The sequence below is a fragment of the Ursus maritimus genome, unplaced genomic scaffold, assembly GCF_017311325.1.
Source record: "Ursus maritimus isolate PB19 unplaced genomic scaffold, ASM1731132v1 scaffold_24, whole genome shotgun sequence".
Classification (NCBI taxonomy): Eukaryota; Metazoa; Chordata; class Mammalia; order Carnivora; family Ursidae; genus Ursus; species Ursus maritimus.
Window position 1 is genome coordinate 2,107,863 of NW_024424897.1, and position 25,211 is coordinate 2,133,073.

Here is a 25,211-nt window from a genome sequence, read left to right on the forward strand (position 1 = left end):
GTGTGTGTGTGTGTGTGTGTGTGTGTGAAAGACCTGCCCGGGGCCCATGGGGGGGGATGCCCTGCCCATGCCGGAGGATGTGTGTGTGGGTGTGGGGGGGTGGCCCGGGGCCCATGGGGGGGGATGCCCTGCCCATGCCAGAGGATGTGTGTGTGTGTGTGTGTGTGTGTGTGTGTGTGAAAGACCTGCCCGGGGCCCATGGGGGGGGATGCCCTGCCCATGCCGGAGGATGTGTGTGTGTGTGTGTGTGTGTGTGTGTGTGTGAAAGACCTGCCCGGGGCCCATGGGGGGGGATGCCCTGCCCATGCCGGAGGATGTGTGTGTGTGTGTGTGTGTGTGTGTGTGTGTGACCCGCCCGGGGCCCATCTCGGGGACGCCCCACCCGTGCCGGAGGACGTACGTGTGTGTGTGTGTGTGTGTGTGTGTGACCCGCCAGGGGCCCATCTCGGGGGACACCCCGCCCATGCCAGAGGGCGTGCACCTCCTGCCGTGGCCGGGCGAGTTTCGTGTTCACTGTGCAGAGCGGCCGATGGCACTGTTCCAATCTTTTTCAGTAGTAACTGATTTCTTTCTAACTAGAAAAAAACATACTATGTCTGGAGGTCTTTTTGTGAGGAAGTTTCTAATTATCAGTCTTATCTGTAATTCAGTTTTAACCTACTGATTATGGACCTACGGTCCTTCAACACCCCCGCCACGATTATGGATTTGTTGCTTCCTCTCTGGTTCCCGCACCCTGGGCACTCCTGCTCTGTGCGCGTTGAACTCTCCCACCAGGTATATACACACTCAGGGCGGGCTACCCGACCATGTGTCATCGTGAAATGTTCCTCTTCACCTCTGGCAACACTCGTGTCTCAAAGTTCATTTCCTGATTAGTAACAGGGCCACCCTCGCTCTCTTACACCTAGTACCTGCATGATACAGCTGTCGTGTCCAACCTGTGTCCCTGTATTTACAGTACATCCCTGCAGCTGGCATGAAGTCCTATCTTGCTTTCAGTCCGGTCTGATGAAAACTTTTGAAAAACAAATTAACTTAGAACGTGGGACATTCTGGAGAATAACTGGTCTGGATTCATCAGAAAGTCAACGCACACTGTTGAGTGAATGAAAACGCAAGTCACAGACAGGGAGGGAGGATTTACAGAACACACATCTGATAAAGGACTTGTATCCAAAATATAGAAAGAATTCCAAAAAGTGAGTAAGAAAACAACCCTATTTAAAAGTGGGCAGAACAGGGGCACCACGGTGGCTCAGCTGCCTGAGCATCTGACTCTTGATCTCAGCTCAGGTCTTCATCTTGGGGTTGTGATTTAGGCCGCACATGGGGCTCCATGGCCTGGAGCTTACTTAAAAAGTCGGTAAAGATATGGACACCCCACCAAAGAAGGTATACAGATGGCAATAAGCAGATGAAAAGACACTCCACACCATGTCATTAAGGAATTGAAAATGAAAACCACGAGACACCACTGTGCGCGTAATTAGAAGAGCTACACTCCAGAACACCGGCAACGAGCGCTCAGCAGGACGGGGGCCAGGGGGTCTCGTCACTGCCGCCAGGAAGGCGAACCGACGCAGCCCCTTTGGAGGGCAGTTTGGCAGCTGCTCAGAAAGCTAAACATACCATTTGATGTAGCAATGCACTCCTAGGTATGTACCTAAATTAGTAAAAACCTTATGTCTACCCAAAAACCTGCATTCACAATAGCCAAAAAACCCCAGAAGCAACCAAGCTGTCCTTCAATAGGGGTCCATCCAGGCAGGGAAATGTTACTCCGTGGTTAAAAGAGGGAGCCATCAAGACACAAAAACACGTGGAACAACCTTAAATGCGTACTCCCAGCTGAAAAAAGCCAGTCTGAGAAGACCACAGACTACGATCCCAGCTAACCGGTGCTCTGGAAAAGGTACAACGGTGAGTGTCCGCAGCTACTGTTGGGGGGGGGCGGCTTGGAGGCTGGCGGGATGAAGGGCACTCAAACTGTCCTGTATGACACGGTAATGGCAGACTCAAGACATCATCCATCTGGCAAAACCCACAGAGCGTGCAGCTCGAGAGAGGGTCCGCATGGAGCTAATGACACTGGGTCAGTGCGGATCATGAACTGCAGCGAGCGCCCACGCCAACACCAGCGAGGACGGGGGAGGGACAGAGTGCATGGTGCAATGCTTCTAGAAAACTAACACTGCTCAAAATCTAAACTCTATTAGTAATAATAATTTTTTAAAAGACCGATGTGTAGGAGCTCCTGGGTGGCTTAGTCAGTTAAGCATCTGACTCTTGATTTCAGCTCAGGTCATGATCTCACCAAGGTCGTGAGATCAAGCCCTGTGTCAGACTCCGTCCATGCTTAGCCCAGAGTCTGCCTGGGATTCTTTCCTTCTTCCTCTCCCTTCCCGTCTGCCCCTCCCCCCACTCACACTCTCTCAAAAATAAATAAATTCTTTAAATAAAAATTTAAAAAATAAGGGGTGCCTGTGTGGCACAATCAGTTACCATGCCCGGCTCTTGATTTGGACTCAGGTCATGATCTCATGGTCTTGCGATCGAGCCCCATGTCAGGCTCCGCTCCCTCTGCCCCGCCCCTTCCTGCCACACACACGTGCTTGCACTCTCTAATTTTCTTCAATAAAAATTTTTAAAAAAGACCGACGTGTACCTACAGTAACTCACTACAAAAAGATAATTAGATAATATCACTTAAAAAAATGTTAACATTGTACTGTATGATAACATAATACAATAAAAAATTATTATAAAAAAATGTTAACACCAATAATGGAAAAAAGGCAGAGACTGATCTATATTCACAGACACCAAAAACGATGATGACAAGTGCAGTGCGCAAACCTGGACTGGATCCTGGGCCTGCAGAGAATCGACAAAAACTGCTTATGGGAACAGAGTTTCGACAGGCGGGAAAGCGTATGAGCCCTACGGCAAATGACACTACAGAACCGATGTCCCACTTCTTGAACAATATTCTATTTTATAACCTACCAAAGAGTCCACTAAAACGAAAGAAGCGTGTACAGATAAATTATGAGCAACGATAAGAGCAAAACGGTAAACATAAAATAAATGTACAAAAATCAACTGCCTTTCCATACAGCTTGGTAAAAACTTAAAAAAATATAATATTATAGTACACATTTATAACAACACCAAAAATATGACCCAGGAACATATCTAACAAATGGTGCAAACTTCTGTGAAATTACGAAATACTATGATACTTAAAAAGAGCATAGTTTGGTCGACTCATCACTGTAAAGATGCTGAGTCTCCCCACCATTAATCAACTGATTGACAAGTTGATTCACTAGTTTAGGGAGATCTAAGGACCAAAAACAGCCAAGAAGAACTGTAGAAGAACAAAGGGGGGAATCTGCTTCCCTAAACACCAAGAATCACTGGAAACCTACACTCGTTCATTTCCCGACACAGAGGCAGACCCATAGGACAGAGCGCTCAGAAACATGCCCACACACTGTGGAAACTGACTTTGCTCCAAGTTGGCATTAAACAGTAATGGAACAGGTAGCTATCCATTGGAGGGGGAACAACAAACAGAGTATGACCCCCACCTAACGGGATGTTTGAAACCTGTTTCAGGTAGATTAAGGACCTACATGTAATGGACAGGAATACAATCTTTTTGTAAGAACATACAGTGCGATACTTTTGCAGCCTTGATAAGGGAGGACTTCTTAAAGAAGACACAAAATGTCCGCACCATAAAGGAAGACTGACCAAGATGACCACGTGAAAATAAAGAACTGCTGTCCAGGAGGGGACACCATTCAGGGAGCAGAAGCAAACCAACCATCCAAGCCATAAATTCAGAGAGGACACCCGCAATTCATAAAAATGATAAAGGGGTGCTGTCCAGATTACGAAGAATTCTTCCGAATCAATGAGAAGATGACACACCAACCCAAGTGAAACATGGACAGGAGCGTGTACTTCAAGAAGAGGAAGCTCCACGGCCAAGAACGGGTCAGAAGGCGGTCAACGTCACAGCCCAGGGGAGACCCGCTTAGCCCCCACACTGTGCAGAAAAACCAAGTCCTGACCACAGTCCCGAGGAGGAAGATGGGCAGTTTCGGAAACAACGGGAACCACTCAGACGTCTGCCTGCACAGAAGGTGCCGAGCAGGTCCTAGGATGTCCCCACACCTGGCACCAAAGCAGCAGGGACGGATCTTCAGAGAGTAACACGGAGAGGGAGAAGCAGGCCCAGAAGGCTCCCAATCTCGTCAACCGGAAAAATCACCCAAACCCCAACACGCCTGGACAGCCACACAAAAGTGGGGGTGCTGTAAAGGAAGGCAACGTAGTGATAAACTCGAAATCCGAGTGCCGGTGACCCTGGTGGGGAGGAGGGCGACTGCACCACGGGAGGGGCACAGGGGCTGCAAAAGCGCGTTTTCTCACCTGGCCGGCAGTCACGTGGAGCTGAATACTGCACACCTCCAGGTACCGCCTCTCACACTGTGTATACTGAGAGCGCGTGGCCACAGCTCTGAGGGACCCACGTGCCCACACCATAGGGTAGGGGCGGAACTCGCCATTCCCGGTCAGAAAGATGGCAGGAGGGTATCGCCGAGCCCTCACTTTCACCCACCGTCCTTAGTTAGGGAGCTGCAGGAGGCCGGCAGCACGGCCTTGGGGAGAGCAGGGCCGAAGCTGCATGTGCAGGTGGCCTGGTGTGAGCTCCTTGGAATCTGTGCACCATTTTCTTTCCGAAGGAAACCATTGATTCTCAAAGGAACTCTAACTGAACTGAGGAACCTGGTCACTGTGCGACCCACACGGCAGAAGCACAGGCAAATCCTGCCTGAGGTGGGAAGAGTGCACGTGGCACCCCACCGCGGGCACCCCACCATGGCCTCAGATGGTTGCTCCCCGGCCATCCTCTTCGTGCCTGTCCCAGCCCTCATCGCTGAGACAGGGATGATCCCACAGCTCCCCGCCACGCGGCTGGCCCACGGCGCCGGTCCGGCCTCACTGTGTCTGGCTCTGTGGAAGCGGAGTGACCGGCCACGGAGCCGTGGGCAAACGGGACCATGGCCAACCACCCACACTTACTGGTTGTTGGGCAGCAAGAGAGACGGGCTGGGTTCACACGAACCCCTGACGGTGCTCCTACCTTGTTGAAGACCCAGATCTCCCCATTCACGGTGGGCCTGGGCACCCCGTGGCCGTTGTAGTGGAAGAGGACCCGCTCCTCCTTGGCATTGCGGCGCAAGGACGTGCACAGCTTCTTCACTTCGTCCACGGTTGGGTCGAGGCTCTGCTTGTACCGGGCCTGTTGTGGGACAAGAGATGGGGAAACTCACCGTGGATTCAGGGGAATACCCGGGTACACGCCCCCTTCCTTACACTGAGAGCGTTGAACAGCTGCGTGACCCTGGACAAGTGACCCCGAGCTTCTCCACCTGTAAACCTGGGATGATGACTCCTTCGGAAGAGGCTTTGGAACTGCATCCCCCCAACAAATATTCCTGGGGAACCACGTAAAGATCACGTGAGATGAATGAGTGAAGCCTGCCGCACGGCCACACCGAGCGACAGGTACAGCCATGGTGAAAACCAAAGTATTTCTCAGAAACACTGAAGTCTTCTGAGAAAAAACATCTGGACCGTGGAAGAGATAATCTGCTTAAATGCGGGAAGCTGCAGGCCGCCACGGCAACAGCAGCACAGAGAGAAAGCGCCAGACAGAGGAAGGCAGCTTCACGCGCCCTCATCCTCACCACGCTGGCCCTGCTGAGCCCCCACCGGCTCTTGCCTGGACTCTCGCTGACAAATGGAAGGAATTCACTGAATGAGCAGGACCTAAACTTAACTCACGGACATCGACAGCGTGAACACACAGCAACAGTAAGCGGCTGGAGGACGTTAACATAAGGAGCGCCGATTCTAAAGCAACGAAGATGATTAAGAGCACAGACGTGAACGTGACATGAAATGTAAAAAACCCAGAAAAGGAAACTTTTAAAAATTCTTCTGGAAAATGCGAAGGAGACTTGAAACATGGAAAAATGTGCCCGCTCAGGTACATGCGTCAACATTCTTTTTTTAAGTAAGCTCTACGCCCGACGTGGCGCCCGGACTCACGACCCCAAGCCCAGGGGTGGAACCAGGGCGGCCCCGGCACCAACATTCCTAAGAGGTCTGTTCTGCCGGAGGTAACCGGCAGACCCGACGTGCTCCCCATAAATGTAAGTCTGTGCTCTCTGACGCACCGGCACAGCTGCCACAAGTTCACATGGACACAGCCTCGCGCAAGGGCTGGGACACACTGAACAAGGAACACCACGAGGGCCCAGCCCTCCCGCACCCCCACACCTCCTCCAGGACCTGTCTCATTGAAGCGGGGAGGTCCAGGGGCGCGGGGGGCTCCCCCACAAAGTCTACAGTTAGACCCAAACACACATTTCTGGGCTTTCTGATTTTATTTCATCAAAACCTGTTCTGACTTCCAGCTGATCTGAGCATGGAGGGCAGGCGCGTGTGGAGGGGAGGCTCCTGGGTGGGGGGAACGTGGGGCTCATCAGAGGAGTCTATGTTCATTTCAGTGGTAGGTTCCCAGGAAAAAATAGCTGGAAAAGTAAGCCTATAGTCATACAGGATGACGGAGCAGAACTGATGCGTACAGAAGCACTAAAGCCACACCAGGACGTTAATAAAAATGCCCCAAACTGATAAATCAACAAAAAGCAGCATCGACACATTCTGTTAAAATACAGCCATATCTACTAGAAAAACACAGCTAAAAGGGTTTGCCTCTAGGTGGGGACTAAGTTCTGATTTAAAAATAATGTAATGTTTATTACCTAAATGAACTTTTAAAACTTTCTTTAAAAAGCTAGATAAAAACTAAACGCAATGCCATGATGTCACTGGAAGAAAGCAGTGGTAAGAGCAAGGAGCGTGTGCAGCAGCCGGGCCGTGCCGGGGCCCTCAGAGCCTGCACAGGGCCCAGTGTCCGCACTGGCTGCTGAGCAGAGGCTGGCCCGGCGGACGAGCAGAGACGGAAAGCAGCTGGAAGGCCGGAGGGCCACACACTGCTTCCAGGGACAAAAGGCATCCTGACCTTTCAAAGGAAAACGTGGAGTCGGACGTGAAGAAAGCAGCAGGGAAACGGGGCCCATCGCACACAGGAGCAGCCTACAGTCCACTACTACACAAGCCTGTTGGTGACAGACGTTACCAGCGGACGTACGGATACGAAAGCTTTACGAGCATGAGATGCAAAAACTAGATTTTTCAGATTCCCCATGTTTTCTGCACCTGTAAGCAAACTAACCCAAGGGGAGCAACGCTGTCCTTCCGCAGGACAGTTTTAGAAGCCTGTGCTGAGGCGGCAGGTCTGGGTCTAGCAACGTGGTCTTCCCTCCCTGTGTCTTCTCCAAACGGGCCAGACGCTGCCTGTAAAAGGAGGTGCCGCACCGGAGGCTGGACAGCATGTGCACATGTATGTGAGGTGCCAAGGTCACTCTCACCGGCACGGCAGCGTGCATCCATCTGACGCTGACAGAGGCTGTGGGTCCCCCACGCGGGGGCTCTGAAGGTCCGGGTCGAAGCGGGTTCAGCACACGAGCGTGGCATCTCAACCACATGTTGTGGAGGCACCGAGCTCTGGGGCACGGCTCCTCCCCGGACCCTCGGGCAGGACCACCTTCTCTTTCTCTGGCTGACACACAGCTTCGTTCTGTGTCCACGTGTGACCGAGTAAGTCCCACTGACACCGTGAGTCCGACGAAGGCAGACCCAGTTAACAGTTCGGGTGTGCCCTCAGCACTGGCTCTGTTTTCACATCCTTCCCACAGCTTCACCACGTGCTCGGTCCGGCAAACAGCTGCCGAGTGACAGACGACAACACTCAGTAATGAGACGAGGAAAAGGATGAGTCCTATCTGACGCTAAAGCGACACGAGTAACTCTCAGCGTCGTATGAGCGAGTGGCCCACAGACATCGCCGGGTGTGGGCAGCAGGCACTTACCTGCTCGTCTGGAGTCCCGCGGAGCAGACAGTGAGGAAAACAACACCTGCCAGCACTCCTGACTCCTCGCTGGCAAACCGTGTGTCTGTGCTCCGCGCGGGACCGAGCCAGGGCACGGAGTCCCAGCGCTCTGAACAGCTGAATTCTGGTGAACCCCATGAAACCAGGTGAGGGTGGCTGATAAATGACAATCTAGTACTGGGGCAGAGAGGGGACACACGTCCTCCAAAACCACACCGCACAAGCACGCCGTGAAACCAGGAAATGAGTTAGAAGAGAAGGCCCCAAGAGAAGGCCCAGATACCGGGGAGCCTCCTGGTTTCACGAACCCTTCTACACTGGCTTTCTTGCTCCTCAGGCACAGAAACCCCAACATACAGCGGTGAAGAGTCACTCACAGGCAAGGCACCCTGAAATACGCACGGGCCACACCATCTCCCAGGAGCAGCAGGCTGTCCACTCCGTGGGGCCTGCACTCACTTCACGGTCCCAGGCCACCGGGCACCTTTCGGACATGACAAGGCCCTCACTCCTGTGGCTCGCACACAGCTGTTCTCAGTTTGCCCTCCTTCGTGTGGCAAATGAACTGGGTCTGCAAACCCCCAGCTCCAGGGAAGGACCGTCCACCTCCCTGCCGAGGTTAGTCCAAAGGGGCGTGTTGTTCATCCAAATCACACGCAAGGCCGCGGGCGGACATCCCTCAGACATCAGTAAAAGGGGAGAGCCATTACTGCTGACCTTGCCCCACCAAGGTCTTCTCCGGCGGGGTTGCAAAAAAATGATTTAGCCTCACTTTCCCACCTACTGCACAAAAAGGACCATTATGGACGAGCATGAAAGGCGCCACAGACATGAATAATATGCCTCCCGGGGTTTTATGGGAATTAATTAATATTTCTAAGGGCTTTGAAATGAGAAGCACTAAATTAAATGTCACCACGCCATGTTCTGTTTGGCTTTGAAACTACGATGCCCGGATCCTGGCTCCACGGTGTAAGGGATGCGGCGGCGGAGGAAGCGCCGAGCCCCTTGGGGGACCCGTGACCGTTTTCGCGGCATAAGCAAAGACACAGCAGTCTCTCAAACACGGCCCGTGGTGCCCGGCACTCGGCTCCAAGCCCGAACCTCAAGAAGTGGTCAGGCACGTGTGTGGAACCTGTGCAGGAGGCAACAGGGGGAGACCAAGGCCGCTACTCGGCTGCATGAACGAAAGCGTGGCCCCCAAGGCTCCTGTCCTCATGACGGCCGCCGGCCCCTCGGTGACACCTGGCAACCTTCTGCATGAGGGAGGCCCGAGCAGGGCGGCTGCAGCCAGCTTCTGCGTCCCCTGGGCAGCTGTACTTCTCCTCAGGCTCCCTGTGCAAGGACAGATTCCAGGGGCCGGACAGCATGGTGGCCGCTCGTGGTCAGGTGGGGCTGCGCAGGAGGCCACTAGCATGCCCGGGGCACAGGGAGCCGGGGGCTGTGCTCGAGGGTCTTCTCTCTGGGCAGACCCCATAGCGAGGAGGCCTGGGTGGCAGCGGCACTGCCTTATGCTTCCCCGGGGTGTCGAGTGAAGACCACCGTCGCCTCGCCCAGCTGGGCCAGTGATCTCATTTCCACCCTTCCATCCTTCCTCAGCAATGGATGACATCTCCAGCTTAGACTCAAGAAGGGAAATGCCTCAGAGATTTTCTCAGGACCGTCCAGGAGGAATGAATGTAATGTTAGAATTTGGGCCAGTTTTGCCCCTGGTCTGGGGACTTGAAAACGTTTCACTCTCTGCCCTTTCCTAAGCAAGAAGGAAGGACTTCCAGGGAAATGCTGGCCAGAGAGGAAGGTCAGGTCTGCTCAAGGGATACCTGTCCTAGATGGTAGCCCCCGTAGGGAAAGCTCTGGGCTCTGGCAGTTCAGGGACTTTACACCCCTGCCCCTCAAAAAGCACTTACTGTTGTGCAGCTCTTTGCATTCTATTTAAACCACCTAGGCCAAGCCAGGGCAGATACCACCACCGCCACTGCCGTCACCATGATCACGAGCATCCTACCATCATCCTCACCATGACTACCACCACCACCAACATCCTCACCTCTGACACCATCATCATCCTCACCACCACCATCCTCACCCCTGACACCATCATCACCACCACCACCATCCTCACCCCTGACGCCATCAACATCCTCACCACTCCATCACCACCACCACCACCACCTATCTCTTAGATTACCACGACTTCTCCAGTAACCTGCCAGTCTTATTTTGCGTTATCCAAATCCATTCTTCAACACTCAGTATGTCTCACTTGCTGAAAACCCCTGGATGGCTTCCCACTGACCCACTGCAAGCTCTTTAGAATAGCCCGAGTCCCTACAAAACCCTGTCTCTACAGCCTCTGAGAGTCCATGCTCCAACCACAAGGAAGTATCGTTCAAGTCTATCTTCTTACCTACCTTCTAGCCCTCTGCCACACCCTCTTCCTACTTCATCCTCAATTCCTAGTCCCAATTCCAAGTCTTGCCTGGACATTTCCTCTTCCTTCTTCAAATATCAGGTAAACTGTCACTTCTCCAGAACTCACTCTCTGGTGGCCCCAGAAACTGAATTAGGTACCCCATGCCAAATGCTCCCATAGCTCATCTAGCTCCCCAACTACAGCATTGACTCCATCGGCTCATTACCCATCTGGCGGCCCTCCCTCCACCTTCCTCCTGGCCTGACTAAAGTCCCGTGAAGGCAGGGATCGATTTCCCTGGTCACTATGGCTACTTTCGGCAAGTGCAATGCCTGGCACATAGTTGGCTCTCAGTAACTATCCGTGGATGAACAAAAGATGGACCATTCAGACTTCCTTCTAGAGTTCGCAGCCCAGCGAGCCGCTTCAAAAAGAGCTGTTATACTGGAGTATTACAGTTTCTGTACTGTTTGATTAAGATTTCAAAAAATTCAGTTCTGCTGGGATGGAGTGCAGCGGTAAAGCAAGCAGTCCTGTGGCAGACGACTTCCTGCAGCTCAAACAAGCGGGCAGCGGACGCAGCTCACGTAGTGCAGGGAGACGCAGCTGACACTCGCTGCAAGCAGGCTCTCCTGGGTGGACAGGTAACCCTCCCATGGGCCCAGCCGTCTGTCTGGCGTGAAAAACCAGGAGCGCCGTCTGCGAGCAGAGACCGAAGGAAAGAAGATTTACTTTGTCACTGGCAAATGTATGTGTCTTTCAAGGTTTGTAACGGTGTGAAAAGTAATGAGAACACATTTCGCGTCTCAGGACAGCTCCTTGGAGACGAGGGGACGGAGCCACAGTAGCGCACCCGCCGGGCCCCCGGAGTCAGACTGCAAGGGGTCCTCCAGTGGCAAAGACTACAGGGAAAGGAGCACACAAACGTCAAATACTGACAGGGCAGAAAGAGCGGGGTGGGCGGCTGGCTGGCCGAGTCCCGCTCCTCCCCCTCGGCTGGAGGACCAGTGTGAGCAAGAGCAGGGCACCACGCACGGGCAGCCGTGTGCGCGGGCTGATGGCCCTCTGTGCGGATGAGGTCATGAACCTCTCCTTCTCAAGCCATTCCAACAGTCACTGCTGTTCCTAGACTGTCCTGTAGGGTCACCAGGTCTTCACGGCCAAGTGCTCTGAGGTTCCTGCCACCAGGCAGGTCTCCAGGGGCCCACGCGGCCCCTTGCTCTCCTGAGGGCCAATCCTGTGCCTCCTCCCTCAGACTGTTCAGACTTCTGTCCCCCCACCTCTCCCTGGTCCAGCCTCCTCCCTCAAACCTCAGGCATGGCTGAGACTCAGGCTTGTCTCTCACTCTGCATGCTCGCCCTGGGCGGCACCTTGGAGCGCAAACCCACGATGCTATTCCTTGTCTTGCTCCACGCGGGCCCACCCCTCTGGGCTCCCTACCTTAATCTCTGGCATCTGCAATTCTGAGTCGCCCAGACCACACACCTCGAGTTCATCCGTCACTCTGCTCTCCCTCTAATGTGCTCTTCGTCCAGGGAGTCTCCAGGCCTGGCTCACGTGTGGCATGTCGCTCACACATGGCTGCCCCGCCTCTGCCTCCATCTGGAGTCAAATGCCCCCAAGTGTCCTCAGGCCTCCAGACCAGCCTCTCTTCAACTCTGTCCAGTCTGGTAGACCTTTCCTTTCCAACCACAAGATCAGGCCACTTGCCTTCTAAAAGCAAATCCTTGGTGGGGATGTCCATTGCCCCCAAGGAACACGGCCATGCCCAGGCATGGCACACAGCCCCCTCGAACACGCGCCCCCTACAGGCCCTCCGCAGGTCTGGTTATGCCGTGCCCCTTCATGATTTGGGACCTCTGCTCACATGCTCCCCTGCCTGGGCTGCCCTGTCTCCCTGACCAGGCCTCGCAAGCTCCTGCCTCCTGCCGCAGCTCCTTGCAGCTTTTGTTGGCCCACAGGGGCCATTTCTCAACTTCTCCACGTGAACGACACAGGATTGGGATCCTTCCATACAGATCTGCCTTTCCTTCCAGACAACAAGCTGGTGAGGACAGAACCCTCTCAAGTTCCCCGAGTCCTGATCTCTGGACGCACAGAAGTCACACAGGAAAAGCGTGGTGCATGAATTCATGGGTGTGTGTCTCAACGACACTGACTTTATTAACACATCGTTTCCCTAAAATTGACTGCAGTGGACCCCCACTATCCCAAGATAACCCTGCAGGGCCCAACCTGGACCTCAGAGCCAGTCTGTCAGCAGGAAGGCTGCTATGTAGTGTAAATTCAATGTCCCTATCTGTCTGCATATTTTTCTCTCTGTCACTGTTTCCACTGTTTCACAGTAAGATGCTATCTGTGTAATTTTTTCCTTATATTATTATAACATTGGGTTTTCCCCAAAATCCCTTAATTGAAAAAAAAAAAAGAAACAAACAAACAAAAGCAAGCTACCACTTATCTTCCGAGTTTCAACGAACACCTGAATCCTTGAAGTATAAACAGGAGGCAAGACGCAGTGTGTCAGCCAATAACCCTCCCTGAGAGTCTATGCTGCCCTGAAAGACTCACTCCCGGGGCTCAAGCCGCTGGCGGACGTGGCGCTGGCTCCAAGCACCCACACGGACACAGCTGCCGTCTGCACCTGAAACGTAACCAGTATCTCTGCAAACTCAGCACCGAAAGATAGATCTTAGACTACTTAAAGCCATCTCACAAAAACCAAACAAAAACAAGGCAGCCAGAGCCCACGGCAGGGTGGAGAACAGAGTGGTCCTGAACACCGGCCCGGCCATGCAGGCAGCAGCCACGTCCTGTCCTTCTTGCCTGAGAGGTGCGCCCGGGCAAGCTGTGTCCTGGTCACCCACGTGGGCACAGCGGAGCTCATTTGTTTTTCAGAAGCAGAAAGGGTGAACGTCAGGAGAAGTCCAGAAACACAGAAATCACAGATCACTTTCCAGCTATGTCTAGTACCTTTTCATATTATTCTGGAGTTTCAGCCAACAGAAGCGGAATGCATAAGGTCATTCACTACGTTTCATTTACAACGACCTCTCAGGAGGAGCCGGCTCTGCGAGCGGCCACCCCGCCTGCACGGGTCGGCGCTCTAGTAAAGGGCTGTTCATCCTCACGCCTCGCTGCACTCCATCTGCACCCATAATCCCGGGCCCCCTTCTACGGCTCAGTACTAAATTATCTCGAAGCCATATTTTTGGTCCTTCAAAGACTCCCTCCTCTTGGTTCACAAGGCACTATCGACGCTCCAGCAGGCCCCGGACTAGCTCCCCCTGCTTCAGAGTTAGCTTAGCCGCCCACGCAAATATTTTCAGGTTTCCCATCCCGCACGCCCCACCAAGATCTGCCCAGGGCAGTGGCGTCTCTGATGAGGCTCCGACTGGCTTGCGACGAGTGCCTGCACTGCCTCGTGGCAGCCCCCCACTGAAGCAAGATCCAAGTCGCTTTCAGGGGTGGACGGTGGGCTGCTCGCTGTAACCGCCACAGCACACACCTGGAGAGGCTATAAGCAAGCCCAGTTTCAGTAAGGCCCCTCTGGGGAGTCTCCCCTCCCCCTCCCTCTGCACCCGGGTGGCAGCTCTGCCAGGGGTTCCTCACCCCTTGGGCACCGTCCCTGTTGGGCCCCCAGACCATGCTGCTTGATGCTGGACAGGAGCTGCAGTGGGAGGGTCCACTGTGCCCACCGGTGAGTCCCTCCCCTCTACTACAGTTAGGTCCCCGAGATGGAAGTCTTGGGATTCAGCCCCAGATCGGTGAGTTACCAGCCATTCAACCTGGGAAAGTTTAGGAACCAAACCAAAGCTCAACTCCCTCCTCCTAAAATAGCAAACACCATCCCGCCCTGTGCACCTCACAGGCTGGGAGGACGACATGAGCAAATGCACGGAGCAAGAAGAGGACGGCAGAGGTCGCACTCACGCTGCACACAGGACGCGCCAGCGACCGTCCTGAGCCCTCCCTTACATCCACTCACCTACCTGCACAAGCACTGCGCAAAGCAGGCGGCAGGAGCACCCCCGTTTTATAGACGGGGAGCTGAGACGCAAGGAGGCTCAGTGACCACCACGGGCACACAACCGGTGTGTAGGCAGGGTCCGTTTCTAAGCCAGAATCCACGGTTTTAGTACTCAGAACCCTCAGGACATCAGTGGAGACATGGGAGATTACCGGTGAGCTCTCTCACATACTCACAAACTGGGGACAAGCAGGAACCAGGAAGACACAGGGCTAGGTCTGGCCATCCCAGTGTGACGATCCTGTCCTGGTTGAACATGGCCTCTGGGCTCCAGCACAGACCCAGCAGGGAATTCCGCCCATCTCGGGAGGATGGGAAACCTTAATGGAGCCTGAGAGCCTGTCCTGACTGGGCGACAGAGCCAAGAACCACAAGCAGGCCAGCAAGGCTCTCAAGGAGCTACGGGAACACAGCAGCCAAAATCTCTCCCTGTTACTGATTTTTGCCAATTTCCATATAGCACATTAGCACTGAAAACACTGCTCCCACTTAACATTAATGCCAGACTACCTCCAAGCCAGATCAGCAACTGCTAGTTACCTAGAACACTTGGTATTTACAGAGCTGCCTGGTGGGGGGCAGGCAGGGAGACTGGGCCCCGGGGCCCCATGACACAGGCATCTGGGGGACACGGGGACACGGGCATCCCAGGTCTGCAGCCTGTCTGTACCACTGCTACAGCTGGCAGAGGGCTTCTGAAAACAGCCCTCATGCCACAGTAGGCCATGTCATCTCCAACAGTAACAAAATGAGTAAGGAAACAAATAAACATCGAGTGCTGAGATGCCTCACACTGAGTAGGAAATAGGTATTTGCTAAATGGCTGCCAGACCAGGCCAGCAAAGCAGTCTAGGGCCTTGCTCCCAGGCATGCCCATCACCTTGAACTGTGCTCAGATTCATCCAAAGAAACAGCCGCCACAGTGATTCAGGACACAGTGATAGCTGCCTGATGCTTTGACCACCCAAGTCCACTCTGAGCAAAGCCCCAAAGAGGGCTGCCTGCAGGCCCAGCAGCCGCCAGCAGGAGAGCCAGACTGGCAGCGTCCATCGTCCTCTGGCTACAGCTATAAACCCAAATCTTCAGCGGTCACAGAAGCATGCTTGCTGATCCCATTTATTTACTTTTCAAAGAAATTTCCCATTTCCTGGTAGGTGCCTGTGTTCACGATGATGCTCTCTGTCGGCACTAATCCGACTTCCGTGTGGAGCATCAGAAATCTGGGAGTGACGTGCGCAGCTGTGGGCTCCGCGGCTGCTCCCGGCTGCACCCCCACCCCCGGCCTCCGTGCTCCACGCTGGCAGAGTCCACATTCCAGGCTTGCGCTCGTCCACTCCACCCATGGTTTCAAGGATGCTACTTGGGACAGTTTCACCGGCCTTTGGCAAGATGCCCTGGCTCCTTCCCGTGGCTGCCCAACCATCCAGCTGGACTGTGGGGACAGCAGGGCGGCTGTGCAGCAAGGAATCATGAGGCCCTTCACGCACTGCAAATGTGAACCGCGGCTCAAGGCCGAAGTCACTCCTCAGGTTTTCAACACACATCTTCCCAGTAAGAGCAGTTTTACATAAAACTTACAAAACCCTTGCCTCTCTTTGTTTTGTGTTATTCAGTAACAATCCTTCCTCCCTTCCTTAATATGTTAAAGACACAGGAGAGAACCACAAGAGCTGGTGGTCAAAAGCCAAAACCAGAAGCCAGAGCTTCTAGATGGGGTCTGAGTCCACTTCTGAAACAAAGGGGCTCACGTGGTCTCTGCAGAGACCTGAGAACATGCCGCCCGCGGCAGGGAGCGTTCTGCCCCCGGAGAAGTTTGGTGAGGTCCAGAAGCGGCCGTGGCGGACAGAAGGTGGGGAGGGGGCTCCTGGCACTTGACAGAAATGCCAGGGAAGCGGCTAAACATCCCACAACTATCCTCACAGCACGGGGGACACTATCGTCACAAAGATGACGTTTCTGGCCCAAAAGGTCAACAGTGCCTATTCAGGAAACCCTGCTTTCAAGGAAAAAATGAAGTTTTAATTCTAATGAGGACACGCTGGTTCTAATCTAAAAAGGTGAAAAAAGCAAGGTGGAGAAAAATGTATATAGTATACTACTATTTTTCTAAGAAAGAAGCAAATAAACGTGTGTGTGTTCACATCCACACATGTACATACACAGACGTCGTGAAAATGTTTACGTGGTTGCTAAGGAAGGCAGCGAGACACAGGATGAAGAGGACAGGACGGGGCGCCTGCGTGGCTCAGTCGGCTAAGGGTCCAACTCTTAATCTCAGCTCGGGTCATGATCGCAGGGTCGTGAGTTCAAGCCCCACACTGGGCTCCATGCTGGGTGTGGAGCCTACTTAAAAAAAAAAAAAAAAAAAGACGAAGAAGAGGACAGGAATAGAAGCCAGACTCCTTTGAATATACCTTGTTTTGTGTCTTTGACTTGGGGTCCACTAAGTATTTTATGTAACTATAAAGCAAAAGTAAAATTTTTATAAAAGCAGGCCTTAAAAACCGTCAGTAAAACAAAACAAATGAACTTAACTGTGCATCCGGTTGGCTGTGCTACTGGACAGAGAGGGACTCCTCCATGTGACTTTAAAATAGGGTGACCTGATGCTCCCTCGATGACCCGACGCCAGAAAACTGCAAATACCTTGTGAACAGCTTTCAGTAAAAACACTGCTGCTAGTGTTGGTGTTGCTTTCTGAAAGTGCTGAGTGTGGTGTGGGATAAAAGAAATGACTAATCATGTTGATGCCCGTGAAAAATCCGAATGCTCAGTGAGGGAGAGAGCAGATACGGTTATAAGACCCATGGGATTAGGTGAAAACCTTGCAGCCCTGGAACTGAATCAGTAAGAGCTCATAATGCATTCTATCTTTAAACAGAAAAGCAGGGGGGGGAGAGAGAGGGTCTGAGTGTGAGCAGTGAGCACCCCTGGGGACCAGATTAAGCTCTCTCAATACCATCCCCACTGAAAGAAGCCAGGACTCCTCAGAGACGTGGCTCATCACAGGCCTAGAGCAGAAAATGGATAAAGTGAGTACGGAACATCCTGCCTGGTCATATCGGACAGGAAAGAAGCGATCAGAGACTCCTAGATCTGCATCGAAAAGATTCAGGAGCCACGTTTGAGAGGCCGCCACCGGCCCAAGATGAAACAACGTGCGAACCGACAGTTAACAGATGCAATAGGTAAGCTTTTACTGTGTGCTAAGACAAACACACGCCCCACACCGGCTACCTGTGGGAGAAGCCCACTCTGATTCTGAAATCTGCTAAATAAAAGAAAGTACGTATCGATACTGGCTCTCCTAGATGGGTTACACCTCGAGATACTAGGTAACTGGTGAGAAGTCGTTTTTCTTCACGGAGAGACACCCTAGTTAACAGACCAGGGGTGACAGAATTACGTCACCGCTGCGTTGCGATCTCTGACGGACAGATCGGTAATGAGCATCTATGGCTGCTAACCTCGCTGAAAGGACACAACCAGTCCTTATGTGCATCCTGGAGGGAGCACACACCACCACCCACGAAACACTGTGGCCCCGGGCACCCCTCCAATTTCACCGAATCTGCTGAAGCCGCTAGATTTACGTATCACGTAGAGGAGAGTCAAGGGCAGGCTGGCTTGCCTAGAGCAAGGTGGGGAGAAGCCATGGGCAAAATCTACCGCAAGGACTCCACAGGAGCACAGGGTCTGGTTTCTTCAACCAGGAAATTGCAGGAAGACACAGACACATGGAGCAGGACGGGAGCACGTGACAGACTTTCGGGGTGTTCTATGGATTAACAAGGTAGGTCAACCCCCCACAAGGTATTCACCTTACTCGCATCCTGGTTCAAATGAACAAACTCTGCACGAGCATGTGTGTGAGCGTGTGTGAGCGTGTGTGAGCGTGTACATGTGAACGTGTGTGTGAGCGTGTGCGTGAGCGTGTGTGAGCGTGTGCGTGAGCGCGCGTGTGCCTGTGTATCTTCTGAAGTCATGATTATCTTTCGAGATACACTGAAATATTTACAGATGGAATTATATGATGTCTGGAATTTGCTTTAAAATAAGCCAAGGGAGTGGGTGGGAGAGGGGAGTGGGTGGCGGCAGAGATGAAAGAAGACTGGGAACAGGGTGATAACTATCGAAGACAGATGATGGGTAGATGTGGGAATTTTCCATAATAAAAAGTTAAAAAGCACACAAAAACAAATAAAGAGACAAAAACAAAGAGGCAAACAAGCAAACGGCATTTCAAAATGTTTCCATGGTTAAAACAAACTCCCCTAGAATCACTTACATACAACTTAATGGTGACGCCAAAATGGGCCATTTATGACTAAAATTTGTTTATATGAAGCATTTGTCCAAGGCTTGGCCAGGCACTTTAAGGAGGTGTCCAGACAGGGAAAATCTGAAGTGTGTCTTTAAACACAGGTAAGATATACATACCAATAATCTGAGAGATTAACACATCTGGAAAAAATATGTTTCGTGAATGTAACACATACTGATACACCTCAGAAAAACCTCAAGCCTGATACACGCAAGAAAGCATAATAATAACGAGAGATATATTCAGCTTACTCTTAACTAGGAAGCCTGTCTCCAGTCAAGTGTTTTGATTTCTCACTGCGGGTCACTGCCTTTTCACACCCCTAGCTAAAGTAAGGAGAGCCTTACTGTGCAGCCAGCTCCTCTGAATGAGGAACCTTCGGGGCTTCTAAAGCACGCTGACCACATGATCTTCCCTGAGCGCATGAGAAAAGCACTGACGGTCTGCACCAGAGGCCAGACTGGGCCAAGGAGGCCGCTGAGTCCTGCTCCACCTGCTCGCGGCTCGAGGCTCCAGCTCTGCCTTGGGGGAGACAGAAGGCGGGGGCAGAGCCCTGCTCCCGCTCCAGGCGCGTCTCTTCCCACCAGGCAGATCCATGGTTTCTATGAGTAAATAAATGATTTATCGAGCAGACCGAGAGATGCGCTCAACTTCTCTAAGAATAACACTGCCGTGGGGAACGCGGACGTCAACATGCTCACCTGCCCACCAGCCTCTGCTGCTTGGGAGCCACCGGAGCGTCGACCAGCCTCGCAAGGGGCTCCTGCTCGCACGTAAAGACTCCAGAATACGAAATAATCTGATAACAATTTCGAAACGTTTGAAGTAACATTTCTAAGCAAAGTCCGATCCAAATAAAAAATGCCCCTTTCTGGTACTTCACTATCTTGCAATCCCGCAGAACTGCTACAGGCCGGCCACCGTTTTGCATAAGAGGCCACCCCAGGGCCAGTCCCAGCCCTCAAGGTGCCACTGTGTCACCCACCAGAGCTCAAGGCCAGGGGGCAGAGGCTAGACCTCCGCACTCGGCACTGGTGGGCCCCAGGCAGGCTGCAGCCCGAGGGGGGCGAGGCCCCAGTCCGTTCTTGCCACTGCCCTGGAGATAACATCTAGTCTCAGTAACAGAGAGAGCAAAACTAATTGTAAAAATGGGGGTGTCTCCCATGCCTGTTGATCCCTCCCGCAGAGCTCACCCGGCAGCAAGCCTGACCAGACAGACTCACAGCAAGCCAGCGGAAGACTCGAAGGACAGTGTTCTTCTTGATAAAAAGAGAATGGCTATCTCTCCTTCTTTCTCTCTTTGAACACAACTCTAAGGATGTGACGTTTGGACCTGCAGCAGCTATCCAGCCATCACGAGAGCAGACTCAAGAAAACAGAGAATCATCCAGAAGCCTAATGATACTAAAGTGTATAACCAGTCCTGGAACCATTTACCTTTAGACTTCATGATGAACTTGTAATTGTTGAGCTAGAGAAAAAGCACAGTAAGACAGCTGGGAGCAAGAACTCTGGGGCAGACAGAGCCCAGGTTATCCCAGGCTTGTGACCATGGCAGATCACTTCCCCACGCCCCTGCTCCTTCAACTTCAACTCCGTAAAACGGAGGGGCCAGAGGGAGTGCCCACCTCACAGTCTTTGTGCACACTGAATGGCTTCACAGAGAAAAGTGCTTAGAATAGTGCCCAGCACAAAGCACCCACCACGCAGCGGTAGTACCCAGCACAAAGCACCCGCCACGCAGCGGTTACTACTACCATCTAGCACATCTCCCAGTACTTGTCGCCAGAAGCAATCCCCAGCAACGCATGTCCTCCTCCCAGCCCGACACAGGCCCTCAGCCCTCCATACGCGCTCTGCCCTCGAGACCAGCATCCCCAGCCTCTCCTCCCAGGCACCTGCGCGGCACGCCACGCCTGCACGTCGCATCCTCCTAACTGCCCCGTCACGCATGCTTCTTCCGGGCTGAACACACCGACTCACGCCCTCAGCAGCCGCTTCACGTGAAACACATGTAAACGATCGAGTACTGTTGGCTACTTATACGTCAGTAAAATCCTAAAACATCTGCAATTTTCCATAAAATTGAAACTTTCAAATGGCCAATGTTTAGGACCAAAAGCATAACGAAGAATGGAAACCGTAAATCTGACCCACACACTCCTGGTCCAGCCAATCTGGCCAGTATGTATCGAACCCTATGCTTGAGCTCCGGGCACTGACGGGGCCCCAGGGTGGAGACGGGCTGCCAAGTCGGGGGGTGAGTGTGTGGGATCCAAAGCAAACAGCACAGAAGGCGAGGCCTCGGGAAGCCATGATGCGAAGCCAGGCGCACCTGGGAGGAGGCCGGGCCCTTCCAGGAAACCAGCTGCGGTGGACGCGGAGGGGCTGGAGATAGTGCACACCTCCCGTTTCTGAGCTTCCTAGAATTCACTGTTAACCTCTTACGCTGTGAGGCTCGTCCTTCGTTCCAGTGAAGGGATGCCCTAAAACAAGAAACAGTCAGGACTTAGCCACACGAGCCATGGGGCCTCTCCTGACCACTGACAACTTTGTGGCTATGCTGTGGGGACTCATCTGCACAGTTCTCACAGAGGCACAAACACCCGTGACTGAGCGTCTCCTGAGTGCACGGTGCTGTGTGGGCACGGGGGCCAGAGAGGAGGGTTGGGCCTGCGGCCTGCCCGACACTGGACTGTGAGCCCCATGCGTGCTGATGCACTGTGCTTAGGGAAGACACAGACAGGCAGACCCACTCCCTGGGGACCGATGTGACAAAACAGCAGGGGGCCATCAGCTCTAACTAGAATTGATCCATTCAATATGCCATCTGACTTTAACCCTCACAGCCTCCACTTTTAAGGCTCCCGTTGAAACGAATCTCACTCAAGATTCAAAATAAAATACATCTAAGGGTCCAAAGTAGAATGGCCCACGTCCAGACTGAAGCCGCTCAGGATCACCCACCACGGGTCCTCTCGAGCATCCGATTCTGTAGAAGCCAGACATACCTCTGCTAGAGGACGGTGCTCGAGCCAGCAGCCTCATTAGCAGAGAATCGCGGTCCCCCGCCTCCCCGGGAGGAGCACTTTCCAGGAGACTGATTCACTGCAGAGAATCTGAATCATGCAAATGATTCTGGAAAGAAACCTGGGGAGTCGAATTTTTTCTCTTCGGTTCTTGATGTTACAGGAGCAGGAGGGCAGACCCACGCCGGGTGAGGTGGCCTGCGGGCTGTCTCCTGTCTGCCCCCAGGCACCGCTGTGGGAGCCTCGAGCCCAGGCACTAGTGCTCCACGGCCACCACGCCACCCTCCAGCCACCTGGAGACACAGGATCTCAGAAAGAAGCCGCACAGACAGCTCAGGTGACCTGACAGCACTCCGAGGTTTGACTCTTTCTAGGAAACCCTGATCAACAGTGTCCCGCCAACGTTCACCTCTCTCCTGGAGCAGGACAACCCTGCCCTACCCGTCCCCGAAGAGCACTGACTGGAGAGTCCTCCCACACGCAGAGAAGCGTGCTCCCTGCGGGTGACCTCATCCTGCTCTCCAGGACAACCCTGTTGGTCTACCTTCCCTCGCTAGAATGGATCCGGCGGCCAAAGGCAACAGGTGATTCACAGGGCAGACCAGCTGGCATCCGTCAAATGAAACATTATGGAAATAAAACATATTCTGTGAGAAAAATGAGCAAAAGACTTGAAAAATCCACAGCCAAAGACTTGGAGATGGCCATTAAAGATATGAAACGGCTCAACTTCACTTAAAATAACAGATAAAACCAGCATCCCCCACCTACCAGGCCACACACAGTGGCAAATGTTAGCAAGCACCACCAGGCGCTCCACGGTCAGGCGCTTTCGCGTGTTGCCAGTGGGGACACAAAATGGTACGCAAGCCTCATGAGAGGGAACTTGCCAACAACCAAGAAAGGGCCACCCGGGCATTCATGCGACCAGGGACGCCATTACTAGGAATTCTCCTTGAAGATACATCCTTAACAGTACAAAACACATCCGAACAAGGATATTGGGCACAGCATGGTCTGTGGTTACCACGTCACAAGCAATCTGACTGCGTTTGCAGGAGACTGGATAAAGTCCGGCGCGTCCACAAACTGGAGGTGACGCAGCTCTGAAAACCATCAGAAAGGTCCCAGCAACAGAGACGGCGTGATGGCCAGGATATACTATGACGTAGGAAAAAGACAAAGAAAGGAGTGTAAGTCCCTCTATGATACCTTTTGTGGACAAAAGAACAGGAAACAAGAAAATAAATGCAGATCTCCCCACTTAAAAAAGAGCCATAAGAAAGATAAGCCTGAAGTTGGAATCCGGCGCCCACGGCAGGCGGACGGACCGCGGTGGGCACGTGACACCACACGAGGCCCCACTTTTCATATAGTTCTGACTTGGAGAATTATGTTCATATCTTACACACTCAAAAAATAAAATAAAAAATACCAAGATGAGGGAGCCCCAGCAGGGAGTACAAACAAAAACAAATGAACTCAATGTCCTGCCAAAGCCCATCGGAAGGCGCTGCAGGACAGAAAGAATCAGCCCAGCGCATTCTGGACACAGAGTTCTGAGGGCAGGCCCTTGCGCACAAACCCCGAGGTCGGGTTGGAGAGCTTGCTCTTCCCGACTCAGGCGGCAACGCTGAAACCACTTCCTCTGCGCTGGGGTCATGGGGCTGGGGGCACTGAGCCCACGACAGCCTGGGCCCTGGCTCCCAAGGGCTCGCCAGGGAAGCACAACGCAAGCCTGCTACATCTCGTTGTGCCAGGCAGCAAGGAAGGGCACGTGCGCGACACGAGAGCACGCTGCAAGGGCCAGCAGCAGCCAGATCCGGGGCAAACGGGGCCTCAGACACCAACCAGAGCAGAGTGTTCTCAGAACCAAGGAAGAGCTGTTTGCTCTGTGTTGGCCTGAAAGAACGAACGAATGCATGAATGAATGAATGGGGGTGAAAAGAAAGCTTTCCTCACAGTAGAACCCCAACAAATATAGAAGGAAGGACGGAATTAGAAAATCTGCATTTGGCAACCATCACAGCAACGACCAACTCGGGGAAGAACGATCATTGGAAGCAAAGCCAGCACAAGGAACAGGGTATTTACACAGCCTCCAAGGATTCCCCACAGTGACTTCCTACTTACAAAGGGAAAAATCATAACTAGACACCGAAGGAACTGCAGACACTGTCTTCATCAGGTGGTCGAACCTCACGTCAGCAACAATGGGACGAGGGACGGCAGGCGCCTCATGCAGGTGCCTGAGGGCAAGACCACCCCTGCTGCGCCCCTCCCGCCACCAACGCTCAGCCCAGTGCTAACCCTGGAAAAGCCACAGGAAAACGTGGACGGAGCGGCAAGACCAGAGTGCCCAGGGCATGAGAGAACGACGGGAGAAGAGTGAGCAGCAACAGAGGCCGTGCGCAACCCTGGGCTGGAGCCCAGACAGGGCAGACGGGGCCGGCGGGGATTCGGGACGTTCCTGGAACAGCCGGAGAGGTCTGATTATGAAACAAGTAGATCACAGTCCTGAACCACTGTTACATCCCCCAATTTTGATAAATGCACAGTGATTATGTAAGAGAAAGTCCTAGTTCTGGAAAACTACACACTGAAGTATTTACGGATAACGTGATGCTTGCAAATTACTTTCAAATGGTTCAGGGGAAAAAATATATACACACATGTATATATCTATAGGAGCATGAAAGATAAAACAGGTCACTTTGACGGTTCAAAGCCCCGTTCATTTCCTCCCAGTGCCACAACAGAAATAAGCTTTTCCACCCTGGAGTGTCTGGTAGACAGCAGGTGGGCAATAATGTTTGTTTATGTGTGAATAATAAATATACACGGACAAACAGTACCCATTTGCTTCCAGAGAAAATGTGCATTTTCCCGCAGGGCGTCCCTGTGCTTCAGTGCGGTGCTCCCTCCTGGTGGTGGGAGGGCGGGGGCCATTCACGGTGAGAGCCCCACGAGCAGAACCCACAGCACCTGGCGAAGAAGCGGGCATGGGAGAGGGCAGAGCAGCCGAGAGTGAGCCCAGGGGTCCGGGTCCCTCTGGATTCCGGCTCCTCACCCGTGCTAACCACAATGAGGTAAGTCAGCGGCCTCAGAAGTCAGCCTACCCGAAACACCCGCAGGGGCCTGACCATCCCCCGCAGTCACAGGTGTGAAGGCAACACGCCCAGGGGACCAGCAAGCAATGTCCAGAGAGAGAGTCACAGGTCTACAACAAGAACACACACGTATCCAATACTCTGTCTCCTTCCTAAGTCTCGAAGGAACCGCCGGCTTTGTCGGTGTGGAGGAGGCGCTGGCGCGAAAGCTGGGCTCCCGGCAGCCGTGCAGCCACATTCGCGAACCGCGCCTACAGGTGAGA

At 53.1% G+C, this 25,211-nt stretch overlaps 1 protein-coding gene across 4 annotated transcripts in view; it reads right to left on the reverse strand.

The window, feature by feature from the left end:
• The window catches only part of RPTOR (regulatory associated protein of MTOR complex 1), a 338,061-nt gene that overhangs the window by 196,763 nt on the left and 116,087 nt on the right, over positions 1 to 25,211 (reverse strand). For all 4 annotated transcript variants that reach the window (XM_040640059.1, XM_040640061.1, XM_040640057.1 and 1 more), the window contains exon 4: positions 5,162 to 5,320. In XM_040640059.1, the coding sequence (XP_040495993.1) occupies positions 5,162 to 5,320 (159 nt within the window). The remainder of the gene's footprint in view (positions 1 to 5,161; positions 5,321 to 25,211) is intronic.